General features: G+C 48.4%; 1 protein-coding gene across 1 annotated transcript in view; it reads right to left on the minus strand.

Moving 5' to 3' along the window:
* Positions 1 to 19,749, minus strand: part of TMEM232 (transmembrane protein 232) — a 684,788-nt gene that overhangs the window by 56,454 nt on the left and 608,585 nt on the right. Inside the window, exon 13 of the mRNA XM_085640765.1 lies at positions 7,224 to 7,308. Within this exon, the coding sequence (XP_085496891.1) occupies positions 7,224 to 7,308 (85 nt within the window). The remainder of the gene's footprint in view (positions 1 to 7,223; positions 7,309 to 19,749) is intronic.

A 19,749-nucleotide genomic window follows, 5' to 3' on the forward strand; every position in this document is an offset into this window, starting at 1 on the left:
TTGACTGGTCTGTGGGCATCGGTGACAGTATGCATCAGTGGTGGCTGGTGATTTAAAACAGTGGTGGTACTAAATCCCAATCGAGGGGGCACATTATCAACAAACGGCGTTAAAATTATCGCCCCTTTAGCGGCAGAAAACTGCTGCTAAAACTGCGATAATGGGCTTGATAATATGCTCTTGGGGATTCCAATAGAAGCCCATGTTAACACCCGAACGTGGGCTTCTATGGGAATTCTCAAGGGCATATTATCAAGCCCATTATCGCCACTTTAGCGGCAGTTTTCTGCCGCTAAAGCGGCGATAATTTTATCGCCGTGTTTGATAATATGCCCCTTAGCTGTAATTTGCAAGTGAGTGTAGTGATCAGGCCAAAGTCAACTAACGGGGGTGCAATGGTTCTACCCCAGCAAAAAATTAGAGGGCATTCATTGACATGGTACTTTCTTCAGCACAGTAATCTAATCTTGTTTCCAAGCACTGTCACTTCTGGCTCCAAGCACAGGCAATCCTGACTCAAAGTGGCATGCTTGGATTTGGGAGTTCCCGTGTCTGGAGTCAGAATTACCTGTGCTGAGTTAGGAGTGACTCTGCTTGAAGTGAGGTGATGCTTGGCTTGTTCCAGTGGAGTAGGAGTTATTCTTGACTCTAAGGCCCATCATTCCTGACTGACCAGTGCAGGTAATCTTTCATTCAAGCATTCTACTTTCCCTAGCTGTCACTGTGCTTGGAATCAGGATTAGCTTTACAGGAATCAGGCCAAAGAAGCTGACACATTAATAACATTGAAAAGTGGTATTTTATCAGAAATACTCAAAATATGGATACATTATTATCTATTGGAAATATGTAAATGCTAAGTCTTGTGAAATATGTACAACTGGGTACGTTCTTAGCTTCACACGTGTAGATTTTTTTAATGTATTTTGAAAGTGTGATCATTTAACGTCTGCAATGGTAGTAGAAATCATTTCATAATGTCGGCACATATTCAAAGCACCGACATACATATAGCCAATAAACAAAAAAAAAGGTCTATGTGCACTTGGCAAGTTTATCACATGGACAGTGTGCTTTTTGTGGTGGATGCACTGGGCAGGCTCCTACTTTGTAAATTTCTCCCTAAAATGTTCTTTACCTGTGAATTCCTGTTATCTGCAGCACACAAACTGACCATCCTCTTATGCAAACATGGCGGAAAATGCTCACTCTTTGTCCTTGGGTGTACGCAATCCACATATTTTTAAGTGGAAATGTTAAAGCAGTATCGCGCATTGAACCTTCTGTAGCACCAGTAGTGTTCAAATGTGTGCCTTCCGATCTAAAAGTGCACCCTGTGTGTGCTGAAGGCCAGTATTTAAATTAAAGGAAAGTTCATAGGTGGAGTCTACTACTGCAGCATCACTTTTGTGCACTCTTTATCCAAGCCATAAAGTTTCCTTCACCTGCTCTATCCTGCTTTCTGATAGGGCTTGGGGCGACGTCACTGAAAATACCTCAGAACCTGAGCAGGCTCCTATCTTGAGACGTGCTGCTATGCACAGGGCACGTGCTGCAAGTCTCTGGATAGTGAATGTGTGAAAGGGACCTAAATAAAAAGAGCCCCTCATTCATCCACAGTCCATGGAGCCCTAATCCGGCCATTGCTTGTGCTACTGACAATCACACTTTGCACTGTCAGCAACACAGTCCTCGGAAATGTAAACACACAAAGTGACAGCTCTGTCTGAAAGAGACAGTTAGTTATAGATTCCTTACCTTATAATCTTCCCCAGGCGGCAGACTGGATCCGGATAATTTTTTCACAGCAGTACCCCTCCGAATCGGTAGGTGGCGTCGGTCAACTCCACTTCTGTCGCCGGCGTCGTGGTTGCCGGGAAGACGTTGTGGTGCCTACTTAGACGCCGCACCTGCACGCTGACATAAGTTCTTTCTTTTTCCATATCTGCCTAGTGCAGATCTGGAGAGAGCTCCCCCTTTAGTCACTTTTTGACTAAGCTTTTTACTCTTAGAGTCCTGGTGCGCGAGGGATGTCCCACCGTCGGACTGGCTTCAAACCCTGCAAGGCCTGTCACAAGTGATGTCTGTGATGGACCCACACCTCATGTGCCTTTGGTGTCTAGAGTGCGACCACGACCCAAAGTTGTGCTCCAACTGCCGGGCCATGAAACCAAAGTCTTTGTGGGAGCAGTCCCGAAAGATCTTGGAGGCCCGACAGTTGGCTCTGCGTCGCTCCCGGTCTTGCTCGAGGGGAAGTTCTCGAGACCACTCACGGAGCCCTCACACCTCGTCTCATTCCAGGTCTTTGAAGTCCCCGGGTAAGTCGAAGCACAAGAAGAAGGTGTTGAAGCACTGGTGCTCTTTGCCTTCTCCCCGTCAGTCGGCTAACGCAACGTGGGACCTGGAGCGTTGTCGCTTTAAGGCTACATATTCAGTGCCTCCTTCAGGGACGACTCCGCACCTCCCCCCGTTTCCGGGAGCCGGGGCGTACCCTGCCCAACTTCGTACATTTTACAAAGCGGTCCACAATATCTTTAGGCAGCCCGACTCCGCTGGCGTGCCTTCGGGCCCCCACGGATCCAGGACTGAATCTGGATCGACACCGGTCGACCTAAATCGACCTTCCACAGACCGGACTGGAGAGAGGACCTGACTGACGCCAGTGGTCTGGAAACTTCTCCAGACCTTGGCATGCTTTTTCCCCCTACCATGGCTACAGAGGAGGGAGCGTCTTACGCTGTGGTGGTGCGTAGGGCAGCCAAGACCTTGGGTCTGGAGCTCCCTTTAGTGGCAGTCAGGACTAACCTCCTGACAGAGGTGCTTTAGCCTGCGGCAACCTCCTCACAACCCCTTCTGCCCTTCAACCAAGCCCTTACTGAGATCCTTCTGGGCACCTGGTCTAATCCCAGTACAGGGGCTCCTGTGGAAAGGACGATTGCCCGCCGCCACTGCCCAGCTCCGGGTGAACCAGTTTTCCTCACGCAACACCCTTTCCCTGAGAGTTTGGTGGTCCAAGCCTCTTCCTCCAAGGGCACATTCCCTTCTGCTCCCCCAGACAGGGAATCCAAAAAGCTGGATCATCTTGGGGAGCGCATGTTCTCTTCCTACAACTTGGCACTGCAGTCCGTGAATACAGTGTGCCTCTTGGGCTGATACTCCCATACTATCTGGGATACGGTCAAGCAAGTGCTGCCTCAGTGCCCGGAGGTGGCCCTGGCCCTTCTCTCCCAAGCCATGACAGATGGGAGGGACGCAGCTAAATTCACGATTCAATGTGGACTGGATATCACGACTAACTATGCAGAATGATTGCCATGTCGGTAGCAGCCCTTAGGCGCTACGCCTGGTTGAGGACGTCTGGTTTTTCGGGGAATGTCCAGTCAGATTTGCTGGACATGCCCTTCGATGGCCGTCACCTTTTTGGCTACAAAGCAGACTTGGCGCTGGAGCACTTTAATGATTCTCGGGCTACGGCCAGATCCTTCGGCCTTGCTGTTTCTTCCCGTACACCTCAGTCTGCGTTTTGCCCCTTTGTGGCTACAGAAGGGGTGCCCAACCACGTTAGACCCAGTCCTGCCATCAGTTTACGCAAGCTTCCCAGCCTCTGTGTGGCCGCGGACGTGGGATCCAGCAACCTCGCGGGTCTGGGAGCCAGCGGGTGGGCCAATCCATCCTTTCCCCCCTGCAGCAACCTCCAAAACTTCCTAGTCCAACCTTTCAGTGGCACCAATGGCCAATGGATGGCAGGATTCACCATCACCTCCCCCACTGGCAGACCATCACATCGGACAGGTGGGTTTGCAAATAGTCCAAAGCGGCAACTCTCTCCCCTTGGAGACTACCTGGCCCTCCATGCCACCGTCTTTTGATCGCATGTCGGAGGATCATTTGGCACTTCTCCACCAGGAAGTCTCGGCTCTCTTGGGCAAGGGAGCTATTGAGAGTGTTCCTGCGCCAGAAGTAGCTCATGATTGCTATTTCCGCTACTTTCTGGTGCCTAAGAAGGACAAAAGCCTGCATCCTATTCTAGACCTCAGGGCCTCAACAACTTCCTTCGGAAGGAAAAGTTCAAAATGTTAACACTGGCTCAGGTCCTGTCTGCCCTCGACCCTGGACACTGGATGGTAGCAATGGACTTGCAGGATGTCTATTTTCACATCCCTGTCCTGCCAGCCCACAGACGCTACATACGGTTCACGATAGGCCATGAGCATTTTCAGTTCACGGTGCTCCCCTTCGGTGATGGTGGTGGTCGCAGCTCATCTGCACACATCAGGGGTTCCAGTCTTCCCCTATCTCAACGACTGGCTGTTGAAGGAGGGCTCGCTCCAGACTGTCGTCTCCCACCTCCTGACGACGGCGGACCTCCTGCATTCGTTGGGGTTCACTATCAACGTGCCCTCTCTCAGGCGCTCCATTTCATTGTTTCACAGTGCAGTTTCAGGCCTATCCTCCCGAGCAGTGACTCCGAGATATTTTCAGTCTATGATGCTGATGTTTCATCCTCTATCCCGGATTTTGGTGAGAATGACCCTGAGGCTTCTTGGCCTCATGGTCTCCTGCATCCTGCTGGTGGATCATGCCAGGTGGCATAAGCGGGCTCTGCAGTAGGACCTGATCTTCCAGTGGGGACAGCATCAGGGGAATCTTTCCGACTACGTCCAGATCTCGGAGGGAACTGCGCAACAACTGCAGTGGCTAAGCTTGGGCTAAAGGCAGATCACTCTCCCTTCCCCAACCAGACCTCACAGAAGTGACAGATGCATCACACCTGGAATGGGGTGGCCATCTGGGAGAGCCGGAGATCAGAGGCATCTGGTCTCTGGCAGAGTCTGGGCTCCATATCAACCTGCTGGAGCTCCGGGCGATCCTCCTGGCACTGAAAGCATTTCTTCCCTCTCTCAAAGGGAAGGTAGTGCAAGTGTTTGTGGACAACACCACTACCATGTGGTATTGCAACAAACAGGGCGGGTGGGGGTCAAGAACCTTATGTCAGGAGGCCCTTTGCCTCTGGACATGGCTGGAACATCAGGGCATGACTCTGGTGGTTGAACACCTGCCAGGTTCTCTGAATGCCAGGACGGATGAGCTCAGCTGACATTGCCCGGTAGATCACAAATTGCGTCTTCACTCAGAGGTGGTGCAAGATCTCTTTCAGCCGTGGGGGGAGCATTGGTTAGATCTGTTCACCACCGAAGTAAACACACAATGTCAGCAATTCTGCGTGGCCTTCTGTATGCCTTTCCGCCTGTACCTCGTCTGCCCAGAGTGCTGAAGAAGATCAAGCATGACCAGGCACAAGTTATTCTTGTACCTTCGGACTGGGCACGAAGAGTTTAGTACCCATGGCCATCAATCCTCCACTCAGACTGCCCCTTCGGGAGGAACTGCTGTCGCAGCAGCAGGGAAGGGTTCTTCACACAAACCTGTTCAGCCTCCACCTCCTTGTGTGGAGATTGAGTGGTGACAGTTGACAGCTTTTGACCTTCCACCCGAAGTCTGCAATGTCATCTTGACAGCCAGGTGTCCCTCCACTCAAAGGGTATTCGCCTGTAGATGGAACAAGTTTGTGGCATGGTGCACAGCAAAGGCTGTGGATCCCTTTCTGCCCTTCTTTCAGAGGTCCTCTTGCATATACTTTCTTTAGCCCAGCAGGGCTCTGCCCTGGGCACTCAAAGGCTAATTTGCGGCTATCTCTGCATTCCTTCGGCTGCCTGATCAGCCTTCGTTGTTCAAGTCCCCTATTGTAAATAGATTGTTTAAGGGCATTACTCATCTCTTTCCTCCAACTCCTTTCATAATGCTCCAGTGGGACTTGAATCTTGTTCTTACTTATCTCATGTGCTCCCTTCAAAACTGTTCTCTCAGGCTTCTCACTTTAAAAACTGCCTTCCTTGTTGCCATCACTTCTGCTCGCAGGGTGAGTGAGTTTCAAGCTCTTTCTTCTCTGTGCATCCGGACAAAGTGGTACTTCGAACGAGGCCCCAGTTCCTTCCAAAAGTGGTTATACCTTTTCACATTGGACAAACCATTACATTGCTCACCTTTTTCCCACCTACGCACCCTTCTAAGGAGGAGGAGAGACTCCCCTGTCTGGACCCAAAACGCATGCTGTCCTTCTACCTTGACCACATAAAAGGCTTCCAAGTGGATGATCAGCTTTTTGTTGGCTATGTAGGTGCCAAGAAAGGTCAGGCTGTTCAAAAGTGTACAAACTCTGGATGGGTTGTCCTTTTTTATTAGAATCTGTTATGCTTTGGCGCAAAGGGAACATCCAGTGGGGCTGCGGGCTCACTCCACTAGAGCTACGGCAGCCACTACTGCACTGGCACGTGGAGTTCCACTCCTTGACATCTCTCAGGCAGCCACATGGGCATCCTTGCACACGTTCACCAGACATTACTGCCTGGACAGACAAGTCCGGAGGAACGGCTATTTTTCCCATTCGGTCCTCCAGGAATTCCTGGTATGAACTTGGTTCGCAGATCTTCCTTCGGGGTTGGTATTGCTGGGGTATCTATTCTAAGGTAATGAATCTATAACTAACTGTCTCTTTCAGATGAATAAGTTACTTACCTTCGGTAACAAAGTATCTGTTAGGTTAGTTATAGATTCCTTACCGTCCCACCCATCCTCCCCTCTCTGTGAACTGACTTCTAGGGATAGGGACTCCCTTACAGGGCCCTAGTTATAGCACACCAGTGGTCAGTGTCTTTCATGGCTCTGCGCTTTTTGCATGGAAATTCGTGTCAGACCTGACGTCAGCACACAGGAGCGGCGGCTAAGTAGGCACCGCAGTCATCTCGGCAACCACGATGGTGACGTCGGACGTGGATTTGACCGACACCCCCTACCGACGCGCAGGGGTACTGCTGAGAAAAAATTCTATGGATCCAGTCTGACACCTGGGAGAAATTCTATGGTAAGGAATCTATCACTAACCTATGTCTCTTACCTATACATCATTACCAAGGGTGAGTAACTTGTTTGTCAGTTTCTTCACATTTCTACCACTTTCGGCTGCAAAGAGCAGCATCTCTGTCTGCTGCTGCCGGTGGGGCGGTGCTCTATCCCACCAAAGATTTTGTGACCCTGGCTCCTTGAAGAAGTCAAGAACAGAAGGATCATAGATATAGGCCTTTTTTCGAAACAGGTAAACATCTCTTGCTATATCTGGTGTAAGCATGCTCCCTGTAATCTAATAAACACATAGCTTGCCTTACCTGATTCTCCAAGACCTTTTTTAAATACAAATCCGCTGTGTTTGCGCTGGAGGTAGAAGCGCCTTCTGGCGGCATCATCTCTTCCCTGTGGTGAAAATATTGCATATGTCAACAAATTAGAAATAATATTGAAGCAAGCCTCAAAGTACTTTTTTATTCTTAGTGAAGTTGATTCGTTGCAGAAGGGCAGGCTTGGTGTGTCTACACCTGTTACTGAACATATTTTGGCAGTTATAGAACAGATTATAGTGACATGTACGACCAATTGACACATGTTAGGATCTCCGTCTTTCCTGGTGAAGAATGGGACACCACCTCTAATTTTCATACTTTCTCGGGCACTATTCATTTAATAAAATGCAGTCTAATTGGTTTATTCATTCATTATTCAATAACTGTATTTGTGTACCTCAAACTTGGCCACAAAGGCTACAGGTGAAGGCAGTGAAGCACTTTACATGTAACAAAAGAACACACATATAATAACAGTGGTTAGCTTTGCAAAGGAAAGGACAGTGTGAGGACTTTATATGGCTTGCACTGCCAGCCAAGCAGTAGCAGAGCCTGCATATTTTGGGTTTTGCCTCTGGGCTGACAGCTTATTGTGGCGATGTGGCTCCACTGTTGTCCAATAAGCTGGTCTCTGATGTCCTGAAGCACTGGGCATAAAAGGCTGTTGGACATTGCAAATAAGGCCTCCCAAAACCATTCTCACTGGTACTCAAATCACACACCACACGTTTCCCAATGGCAGCGCTGGTGGCACTTAGGGGCAGATTTACAAGCCCTGTGCGCCACTTTTGCGCCGCTGTTGCGTCACTTTTGTGACGCAGCGGCGGCGGAAAGCTAGCGCCATGCTGCTGCAGATTTACAACGTGATGCATCTAGGGAGATGCGTCACGTTGTAAAGCCCTGCGCCACATTAAACCTGCGTCAGGTTTAATGTATGCAGGGTGGGCGTTATGTCGGAAAAAGCCTCGGAAAAGTGACGCAGTGAAATCTAAAAGATTTCACGCAGTCACTTTTCCGACGCTGGTGCGTCAAATCCTTATGCCTGCTTCAAGCAGGCGTAAGGCGTGACGCACCATGTTAGGGATAGGGCAGGTTGGAACAGTGCTGGAGTTGCATTGCGCTTGCGACACAACATCAGCACTGCGCCAACCTTATGCCGGCAGATGCGTCACGCATCTGCTTGTCCTTGCGCCACGATGCACCACATTGTAAATGCGGCGCATCTGCAGTGGCGCAAGGGCAAACTTGCGTGACGCATCTTCCCTGGCGCATCCCTGCTGATTTGAAGGGATGCGCCAGGGAACGTAAATCTGCCCCTAAATCCCTACAGACAATCATCTTCCCACAACATCTAAATGAGGGAGTGGATGTGAGAAGTTAGTGGACGGGGTGAGCATCAGTTTCTAAGAGATGCCCCTCTCCTTGTACTCATTTTCACTGTCTTTTATCTTTACATATATAGTTTGACCTTTCCCCACTGCTCATCCAACACGTCCTTGCACATATCTCTGACACAAAATGTGTACTCATTTTTTGGGGAATATAAACCATTTTCAGAGATTTATCATCTTCCACGTCCACTACTTCCATGAAGCAATAACACAGAGATTACCACCCAATCCATTTCGCAATTTTGTTAACTCCCTCCACCTAGTAAAATGTTTAGCTTAACCATATATCCTCCAAGTAGTAAAATGGTTACCTTAACCATCCTTTGGCACACATTTTGCCCTTTGTTCGTTTTGTCCTTCAACCAGTAGGAGTGTCCTCCCTTGCGCCCCTTCAAGGTGAATTTATTCCTACATTATTATAGTGATTGGCACTATAGCAAACTTCCTTGAAGATTTGTTCAATTTCTTGAAATAAATATATTTTTTGTCATTAGAGTCGCATTCAGCCAAACAGTTATATTTCTCCATCCCAAAGAACGGAAAGATTAACATTTTTCTTGAGACACTCTATACTATGTCATGAAAAGAGGGAAGGAGACATGATTTAAGGTTGGATAAGAACTAACTGATGCATCATGGCTCCAGATTGTATTGAACAACATGCTTGAAGAATACAATGGAGCCTGTGATAAGAGTATGGAAGAAGAAGCCAGCAATAGAGAGTGCTGTACTCCAATCCTAGGCCTGGGCATAGAGGAAAATCATCAGTCTTTGAAAGTTCTGGATTTGCGTAGACAGACTATTTACTACACTCACTAATATTGTCATCACCCCTGGCATCTCACCGGCTCTCACTCGCCCTGCAGTTTTGGTATGGCGAATGTAAACGGGATGATGTAAATTCATAGGCAATGTAAACTTTACCGTATGAACGATGTTTCTGTAAAGGTATGTCCAACAGTTATGCATGACTTCCCAGTTGTTTTTTGTTTGAACTAGATAGTCCCAAATGCAGTTTGGTGTTCCATTGCCTCGCGATTCTTGTGTCGCTGGATAAACTGTATTGCATAGGTGTGGGCGTAACTTCCGTCATTTAGTGTTGCATAATCATGCGCAAATCTGCAAGATTAGGCAAGAAGAGTTACGTGATTCTGCATGTTGTGCTATATCTTTGTGCAAAAATCCCCCCTTGTGTCCAAAATACGCTTAAGAATGCATTTAGCGCTAGGCAATATTGCTAGATGCAACAGAACATGAATAGCGAGCACTGTGCAGCCGCTCGTGCTCGCTAAATCTGCTCTGGGGGTAGGAAAGTGAAGTGAAGTGAAAAATGTTATTGTTCAGTTATTAAAAACTTAAAATAAAACACCTTTATACAATTTTCTTACATTTCATAGTAACCAATCCTGTACCCTTATTTAAAAAACACATAATTAAAAATACTATTCATCAATTAATAAATGCTAAAATCTCTTAATTAATCATTGTTAGTCAGTTTCCTCTCTATTATTTCTATGAACTTCAAAAATCTGCCAGTGAATTGTAAACATTCTCCCTGCAAGCAGGCTATGACTGCTTGTCGACATGCTGGTATCAGTTGACTATTAAAGTCCAGCCTCAGCAGTCTTCTACGTTCAACTATTAAAGCTGGGCAGCTACAAATGACATGGCAGATGTCTTCTCTCTTGTAATTACAGAGACGGCACGTCCTTTCACTACTCAGCTTTTTCCAAGCTGGGGTGTCTCCACAAAATTGGCTATTGCCAAATCTGAGTCTCATAAACTTCAGCTTAGCCCTTTCGCTATTCAGATCCCCTAGATAACTCTGAGGTTTGAGCATGCCATAGGAAGCAATAACTGTCCACGCATGGGATCTCTTTGCCAATACTGTAGGATTTCCCCCAACTTACTCTCAGCATTTAGCGCTATTTTCTTAGGGCAAAATGTACCCTTGAATCCAAGATGAATGCAAGGATTCATTTTGCGCTAAGAAAAGAATAGTGTTAAATGTCCGTTGAACACAAAAAGCGAGTGCAAGAAGCCGCTCGTTAAATTTGCTCTTGTGGTAGGATTTTTTTCCCCTCAAATTACTTTTAGTTACGCAACCAGGAATAACAGAATCATTATCAGTAATTCAGCCTCAAAGAGTAGGCAGGCCTTACAGCCCTAAGGCAGAGTGCACTATACATCATGTGAGGGCATAACTGCATGAACAGATATACCCCTATAGTCTCTGAGCCCTATCTTAGACATTATATGTGCAAAGTGATGCCATAGTGAGCACATGGGATAGGAGCTTGTCACTACGAGTTCCACAGCTCCATGATGGCTTCACCAAATCCCAAGATGTTTGGCACCAAACAGCTCAGCTTAATAAACCCACACTGATGCCAGTGTTGAATTTATTAAGAAATGCACCCAGAGGACCCCTCAACGGTGCCCCACGCAATCCTACCAACTCACTGGTGTGTGCCTGACTGGTCCCCACCAGCCTGCTACCTCTAGACATTTTTATGACCCCTGAGGTAGAAGCCTTTTCCTGTTGTGGATCAGAAACAAAGGGGGAGATTTAACAAATCTCCCTGCAATGCAACGCAGCCTCCCGCGAGGCTATGCTGCGTTGCGCGACAGGGAGGGAGCCAGAGAATGCCATATCTTCAAAGATATGGCTCTCTCCTCCCCTTTCCCTTGTGCCGACGCTGATTACAGCTGCCGTGAGCCACGCACACACCTTGGCACCATAGCATCCTGTAGGTTTTGTATAGGAAGGGTACCCTACCTGTATAAAATACTATTCTAGACACAAGGGCAAACGTTTCCCACTTTGTATGTGTGCTGCACAGTGCAGGACACATGCAAAGTCAGAAAAGGACAGAGAAATTAAAGCATTTCTCCTTCCTTGCGCCAGGTTTAAAAAGGTGCAGTTTTGTCACGCTAAACCAAATCTACTGTTTTTAGTAAATTGGGTTTAGCGTGAAAAAGCTTGGTGGTTGCATGGGAACGCCCATGCAGCACCCTTGGCATGCCCCCACGGTGCAAAGTAACTCGAAGCAGCGCAATGTGCTGCTTCGCCTGACTTTTACGTTACTTCCAGCCCTAACCAAGTTTAGCGCTGGAAAGTTAATTAGGAAAAAAAGATTTTGCGCCATTTTGCGTTACTTTTCTGACGCAAACACAGCACAAAATCTTAGTAAATCTCCCCCATAGTCTGCTGGTGGAGATACTTCACACCTACCCCAAGCAGGAACATCATAGAAAGGCGGTGAGCCTCAAAGACTTCCCTTTCTTTGTTATGCTGAGGCTACAGCTAGTGGAGATGCCTGTACCCCTGACCAAGTCCCATTTTTTGCAGCAAGGTCATCCGGAACATTAGTAAGCCAGAGACCTGAAGTGACCCCTCCTTTCAGATTCCTCCATATTGATTTGGAGGACTCTACCCAATAGGGTTAGGGATATGCTCCCTCCACAGAGGGAGTGGACATACAAAGGGAGTAGGCACCCTAAAGGTAAGTAGCCCATATGCTACTACCTTCTGCTCTCTTTAATGCCCCTAAAATTAGTATTATGGGGCTCCCCTGAACCCTAATTCTCAGATTATCGATGACCTACGAAGAAGAGGACAAATAAGAGCCAATCCCTGCAAACAAGAAGCTCCAGCCACTGACTTGGTCCCAGCCCTGCCAGCCTGTCGGCGAACTTTTAATTTTGCAGCTCCCACGACTAGTCCCGCAGACCAGGAACCTCCAAAACCCTGGCAGGACTGCCTGACTTCCATAAAGACTCCTGATCTACCATGGACAGCGGACCTATCCAAAATAAAAACAACTTTAAAGTCCAAATCTCTGCCTGTGGAATCTTGAAACCAACTACCTCTGCACCCGACAGCCGCAGTTCTAGTTCCAGTGGCCTACCGGTCCAGCAAAGTTTCCCCAGAATTTCTGAGCAAGAGTCCACCGTGGGATGATCCCTGCCAGGCTCCAGGTCGACGACTGCAGCCTCTGCATGATGAGCACCACCCAACCGCGACCTGCACCAGTAGACTGTTGAGCACATCCCAACTTACCTTACCTTACTTCGATCGGCCTTCTGGCCTTAGCCTGCAGCCTTATTTTGGCCTTTGAGATTCCCTACTGGTTTGCATTGGGCGACTGACGGTGTGTTGGCACGCTACACCTGGCCGCACCTGTGCCGCTGGAGGTGTAAGTTTGGTGCTGCCTTATGCACCCCCCATTCTTACATTAACCCCCGGAGACTGGCTTGCCAAAATGTGCAGCCTACCAGTAAGTAGTACCACTTTAATTGCCCCTTTCTCCATTGGATAACATTGGCACCAGGTACTGAGTTTGAACGCTGCACCCAGCCCCCCCAGTGATGCTGGTGGTGTAGTTTTGTCATTTACCTGAACCTTACCTGGTACTGATTCTTAATCCAGAAACCCAATATCGTAAATAGTTTACTTACCTGCATATTGCTATTGTGTTTCCTCCCATAGAATAACATTGTATTGCTGAAAAATGCAGTGCCTACTTTTTACATTGAAAAGCAGTGATATTGCAAAACGTATTTACTTGCAACAAAGTATCTTTGGTTCCATAAAATAAATATACTAAAAGTATTATTTTTACAAACCACTGCTCTCAGATATAGTCATTAAGTGTCTGTATCATTTATTGCCTGTGTGTGTACAACAAATGCTTAGGACTACCGTCTGATAAGCCTAACTTCTCGACCACAATACCACAAAAGAGAGCATTAGTATTATCTACTTGAGCCTCTATAAAGCCTCTGGGGATCTACTGAACTCTGTGCACACTGTACCTCATTTTGGCATAGTATATACAGAGCCAGCTATCTACATTGGTGGATCAGCGGTGAGGTCAATGACTTTGCATTTGCTGTGCCACTCTGACAAAAAGGGACCACAGGACCAAAATCCCAAAAAGCCTTTAGATTCAACTGTATTTTTGAATTGACAATTTTTCCAATTGTTTTAATTTCTTGCTAGGGCCATGTTTAATTCCCTATAGCATTTTTTAAAAGTCTACTATAGTAAGAGGGTAACAGTACCTAAAAGTAAGCCTTGGCGGAGTTTGTGAAGTTCCGAGTAGTGCAGAAAAAACTCCTCTGCGCTACACGGAGCTCTACAAGCGGCATAGTGTGTTAGGAAAAAAAGGCAGTTCGCTGCAATTTTCAGCACAGGTATTAGTCTGTGCTGTGAAATTTTCACGAACGGCACCATGTGCAGCGCAAGTGGGCAAAAGCGTCCTTTCTGCCACTCGAGTAAATTTTCTACTCGAGCAGCAGCTTTCTAAACGCAAACAGACAACGGTATCTCAACGCGATCGGTCGCGAGCATACGCGGCCACTCACATTGAGAAATCCGATCGTCCGCATTGAGAAATCTTGCCGGGTGGTTGATTTCCCTCGCTGGAAATGAGGAAAATCTGTTAGCAAGCATGGCTCGTAGAATAGCCCTGGAGGACAGACTCCTGGCTATAGAAAGGGAAAGAGCAGATAGGAGCCTAGTACCCATAAATGGTGGCAGCATCATAATTCATAGGGACAGAGAGAGCTCTTATGACCCAAAAATCCCCATAGGGATTATTCCCAAATATGAGGCAGGTGATGACGTCACAAAGTGGTTAACAGCATTTGAGAGGGCCTATGAAATGGGAAAGGTAAAGAAGCCACACTGGGGAGCATTGCTTAGGGAACTGTTCACTGTTAAGTGCAGGGATAGACTCTAGACACTCACTGGGAAAGATGCTGAGTCCTTTGACCTCATAAAGGGTAACTTGGTTGAGGATTTTGGACTCACCACTGAGGAGTATAGGACCAGGTTCAAGGGTGCTCATAAAACCTAGAGTCAGTCCTGGGTTGATTTTGTAGACTGCTCAGTAAAAAGACTTGATGGCTGGTTAACTGGAAGTGAAGTGCATGACTATGATGGTCTTTATAATCTGCTGATGAAAGAACACATTTTAAGTAATTGCATTAATGAAAAGTTGCATCAGTATTTGGCAGACCTAGTTCCAATTTATCCCCAAGAACTGGGAAAGAAGGCAGACCACTGGGTCAAGACTAGGGTGACTAAGACTATCTTTGGTGGTGACTAAAAGAAAGGGGTTACAAAACCTCCCCAGGGGAAAGTGGGTGAACATCCTAGGGATAAAAGTAAAGAGTCTTCTAAAGGCCCGCAAAAACCTGCACAGGAGGGTGGGTCACAGAACTCTTCACAATCCAACAATGGATACAATGGTAAAAACTTTGATCCCTAAAAGGGCCTGGTGTTTGAGCTGTAAATAGTTAGGACACAAAACTGGAGACCTGGCATGTCCTAAAAAAGAATCCCGCTATTACTCCTCCAGCTAGCACTGGTATGGCAAGTCTCCAGTTGGGATCAACAGCGTGCCCAGAGCTTATCAGTGTTCACACTGAAGGTATTTTAGTCTCTGGGGGTGGGGTAGATTTAGCCGCTCTTGCTGTCTGTCTCCCTAATCTGAAAAAATACAGGCAGCAACCCTTGATTAATGGGAGTAGGGTAGAAGCCCTGAGCGATACAGATGCCAGGGTCACCATAGTGCCAGAGACACTGACTTCCCCAGGACAGTATTTGACTGAACAAACATACCCAGCCACCAATGCTGATAATGTAACTAAGGTTCATCCCATGGCTAAGGTTTCCTTAGGATGCGGAGGGGTTACTGGCCTAAAACAGGTAGCGGTCTCTTCTGCAATCCCAGTTGAATGTCTGCTAGGAAATGATCTGGAGACCTCAGCATGGACTCAGGTAGAACTGAAAAACCCATGCAGCCATGCTGGGAATCCCTGAATTGTTATGTGTACAAACCAGGGCACAGAGCTGAGCCCAGGGTGAAGAATAATTGCCCAACCTTCCAAGAAAAAAGGTAAGAAGACTAGGGAACCAGTTCCAGTACAGCAAAATGCTCAGGACCCCTGTCCTCAGGGAGAGGATCTGTCACCCCCAGAGGGAACTGAGCCTATGGAACTTGAACATTATCAGGTTGAGCTCCTGGGCCCAGGGGGACCCTCTATTGAACAGCTGTGCCAGGGACAGAGGACCTGTCCTCCTCTTGAAAGCCTGCGACAGCAAGCTGCTGCTCAAGAAAAGGGAGATATCAGTGGCTCCCACAGGATTTACTGGGAGGAGGGACTCCTTTACACTGAGGCCAGAGACCCAAACCTGGTACCACTAGGAGAGTGGTAGTGCATCAGCAGTTTAGAGAGTTCCTCCTCACAATGACCCATGCCATCCCCCTAGTTGGGCATCTTGGCAAGACTAAAACTTGGAATAGGCTAGTCAGTCACTTCTACTGGCCAAACATGTCCCAGAAGGTGAAGGAGTTTTGCAGTTTCATAGTCACCTGTCCGGCCAGTGGCAAGACGGGTGGCCACCCAAAGCCCCCCTCAATTTTACTAACAGTGGTCGGGTTTCCCTTTGAAAGGGTAGGGGTGGACATAGTTGGTCCACTTGAATATGCCACAGCATCAGAGAACAATTGCATACTGGTAGTAGTGGATCATGCTACCAGGTATCCTAAGGCAATTCCCCTTAGGACTACTACAGTCCCTCAGTAGCCAAGGCCCTCATTGGTATCTTTACCAGGATATGGTTTCCTAAGGAGATGGTTTTAGACAGAGCATCAAACCTGAAGTAAGCACAATGCTGGAGTTAGGTGTTATTGAACCCTCTGAGAGTCTCTGGGCCAGCCCAGTGGTCTTAGCCCACAAGCCTCACTGACAGGGTGGAAAGAGCAAGTGAAGTTTTATGTGGACTACAGAGGTCTCAATACTATCACCAAGACAGATGCGCACCCTATACCCAGAGCTGATAGACATATTGGGTGCAGTCAAGTTTCTCAGTACTTTTGACTTAACTGCAGGGTACTGGCAGATTGGCATGGCCCCAGGTGCGAAAGAAACCCAGCATTCTCCACACCAGAGGTACATTATCAGTTCAATGTGTCAAGAATTCCTGTCTTGCGAGGGGAGGAAAACGGTAACCAGCGAAAACGGACTACATCTCCCAGGATGCTTAGCGGTTGAGAGGTTATGTAAACAGGAGAGCTGTTACATAACTCAAGGAAAACACGCCCTTATGTAAAACAGGAGAGCTGTTACATAACTCAAGGAAAACACGCCCTTATGTAAACAGGAGAGCTGTTACATAACTCAAGGAAAACACGCCCTTATGTAAACAGGAGAGCTGTTACATAACACAAGGAAAACATGCCCTTATGTAAACAGGAGAGCTGTTACATAACTCAAGGAAAACAACGCCCTATAAAGGGAGGAACCGGGAGGTACAACGCTGTCGGATATTGTGTTTACACCGACGTACCTGCTTAGTGAAGAGCAGTGTTCAGGAGTGGTGCTCCAGTAAGGCAAGAACGGAGGTAGGTCGAGTCGTTACTCCCTGGGCCGTGTCTTGCCCCATCGTCACCTGTGAAGGACCCGGAAGCTCTACCGGATAACCATTGAGCTTCGCTTTTTGACTCGGCTGAGTCAAAGCGCAGTGGCGCTTTTGCTGGTTGGAGTCGTAACTCCCAGCCCGACCAGAGATACAGGGACTGCCAGCTGTAACGCACACCAGGAGGTGTTTGCCGCGTTACAGACTCGGAAGTCCACAGGATCGATCGAGCGGCTGCTCTCGGTTCAGTCTTCTTTGCTTGTGATTGGGGTATCGGTGACGCATCACCAGGAGGTGACTCCGCGTCCCGGTGCAGTCTGAGGAAGAGGTTGAGCGGCTGCTCCCTTCAGGTAGAGACCCCGGCTGGGTGTTTCCCTGACTCCTCGATTCTCCCCAACACTCTTCGGGCCCCTCACAGCCTACCGATTGGCATTGTCGGCCATTTCATTTCTGCCCTCTGTTGGCATACGCCGGGATCGGCGTATATGCAGAGGACGGTTAGGACCATCCGTGCTGTGGGCTGGTAACGTACTTAGCCTGGAGGATTCCAGTGACTATAACCTTTGTTTATTCCTTGTATTATTTTTGCCTTCATTAAAATAACTAAACCTTCACAAGTGGTTGCGTTCTCATTATCGTGTCTGTTAAACGATCCTGAGACGTTCAGGGCGTTACAAAATATCCGACCTTAATAACACTAACTGTCTCCCGGTCGATAACAGACATGGCAACACTTGATGATGTGCTGGCTGCTTTAGCGACCGTGCAAATTGAATTGGCTGCCTCCAGGCAAGAAACAGCTGATGTAAAAGCCAGACTGGATGCTATCCAATTGGACCCGCTCACGCCCAGCACCTCCCTCACGAACCAGACCCCTGCGGTAGTAGTGGAAATGCCGGTAGCCGTCCCCTTGGCAACACCAGAGAGGTACAGTGGGGATCCTAACACAGTGCAGGTATTCCTCACACAAGTGGCGCTACATTTATCATGCAAACCAAGGGCGTTCCCCACGAGTCAGGCTCGTGTGGCTTTCCTTATATCCTATTTGGCTGGAAACGCGGCACAATGGGCCGTACCTCTGGTGAGCAGGGACGACCCCATCTTATGTGATTGGGGTGCTTTTCGCGAGGAATTCCTGAAGGTCTTCGACAGAAGGGCTGACTCGTACACGGCGGACCGTGAAATGCTTGAGTTGAGACAGGGATCCAACGACCTGGTGCAGTATCTCAACGCGTTCCGAAGGCTGGTTGCGGAAACCAAGTGGCCTGTTGCTAAACAGACGGCGCTCTTCCATCACGGGCTGTGCGATGAGCTCAAGGACGCCGTGGCTCATATTGACCCACAACCCAAGACATGTGAGGGCCTTATCAACCTGGTATTACGGCTGGAACATAGGCTAAGTGAAAGAAAGGGGGATCATGGGAGAAAAGGAAAATCCCTTCCATCCTATGTGACAGTGGGAAGTCCTGAAACTTCCACCGCATCCAAGGGAGAACCCATGGACATTGGCGCAATACGAGCGAGCCTCACAGCCACGGAGAAAGAGTCACGCCGTAAACAAGGATTGTGCCTATATTGTGGCAAAAAAGGCCACTACGTACGTGAATGCCCTGCCAAACCGAAGACGTCACGTTATCGGGCCAACCGGTCGGTAACAGCCGTGGTGGACGTACCGGCGGAAAACTAGAGGACTCCCAGACCAAAGAAGGGGCATCTCGGAGTCACTCATCCATCCCTTCACTTTCCAACTCGGTCACTAAGGGACAACGACACCTGTTTCTCACGGTGCACGTGGGAGTGCATGACCAGTGGATACCCGTTGTGGCCATGGTGGATTCAGGGGCCACTGGCATGTTTATGGACCACAACGAGGCATGCAGGCTAGGGCTAGTGCTTCTTCCCAAAGCTGTACCCGAAGACGTCTATGCTGTAGACGGAAGGCGATTGGTGACGGGGCCCATCGGGCAGCACACGGGGGTCCTTCCGATGAGATGTGGGAGGAACCATTTTGAACAAATCGATTTTAACATCATCCGAGCGCCCCAATATGGCGTCATATTGGGATTGCCGTGGCTACAGAAACACAACCCCTCTGTGGATTGGCCAACACATCGCATCGAACTGACGTCACCGTATTGCATCCTGCATTGTGGAATAGGAACGGAATCCCTTGACGCAGATGAGAGCGGGAGTCAGACGGTGGCTACAGCGGCAGAAAAAGATGTGGCTCTCCCCCAGGCTTATCACAGTTTTGAGGATGTATTTGATGAGGTGAAGGCGGAAGTGCTACCACCGCATAGACAGTTTGACTGCCAGATCGACCTGGTGCCAGGGGCCAGCGTTCCCAGCGGCAGGCTGTATGCCCTGACGGAGCCTGAAAACGTGCATCTCCGGGGGTACCTGGATAAACTCCTCAAGCTAGGATTCATCCGCCCGTCCAAGTCTCCGGCCGCCTCGCCACTCTTCTTCATCCCGAAGGCTAATGGGGAGCTGAGAGCCTGTGTGGACTTTAGGGCATTGAATGCGATAACCGTAAAGAATCGGTACCCCTTGCCTCTCATCAGTGTACTCCTGGAACAGGTCAAGAAAGCTCGTATCTACACCAAGTTGGATTTGAAAGGGGCATACCATCTGGTGCGCATGAGGGACGGAGACGAGTGGAAGACCGCCTTTAAGACCAGGTTCGGCCTTT

This window comes from Triturus cristatus, chromosome 2_1 (genome assembly GCF_964204655.1).
Source record: "Triturus cristatus chromosome 2_1, aTriCri1.1, whole genome shotgun sequence".
NCBI classification, from domain to species: Eukaryota; Metazoa; Chordata; class Amphibia; order Caudata; family Salamandridae; genus Triturus; species Triturus cristatus.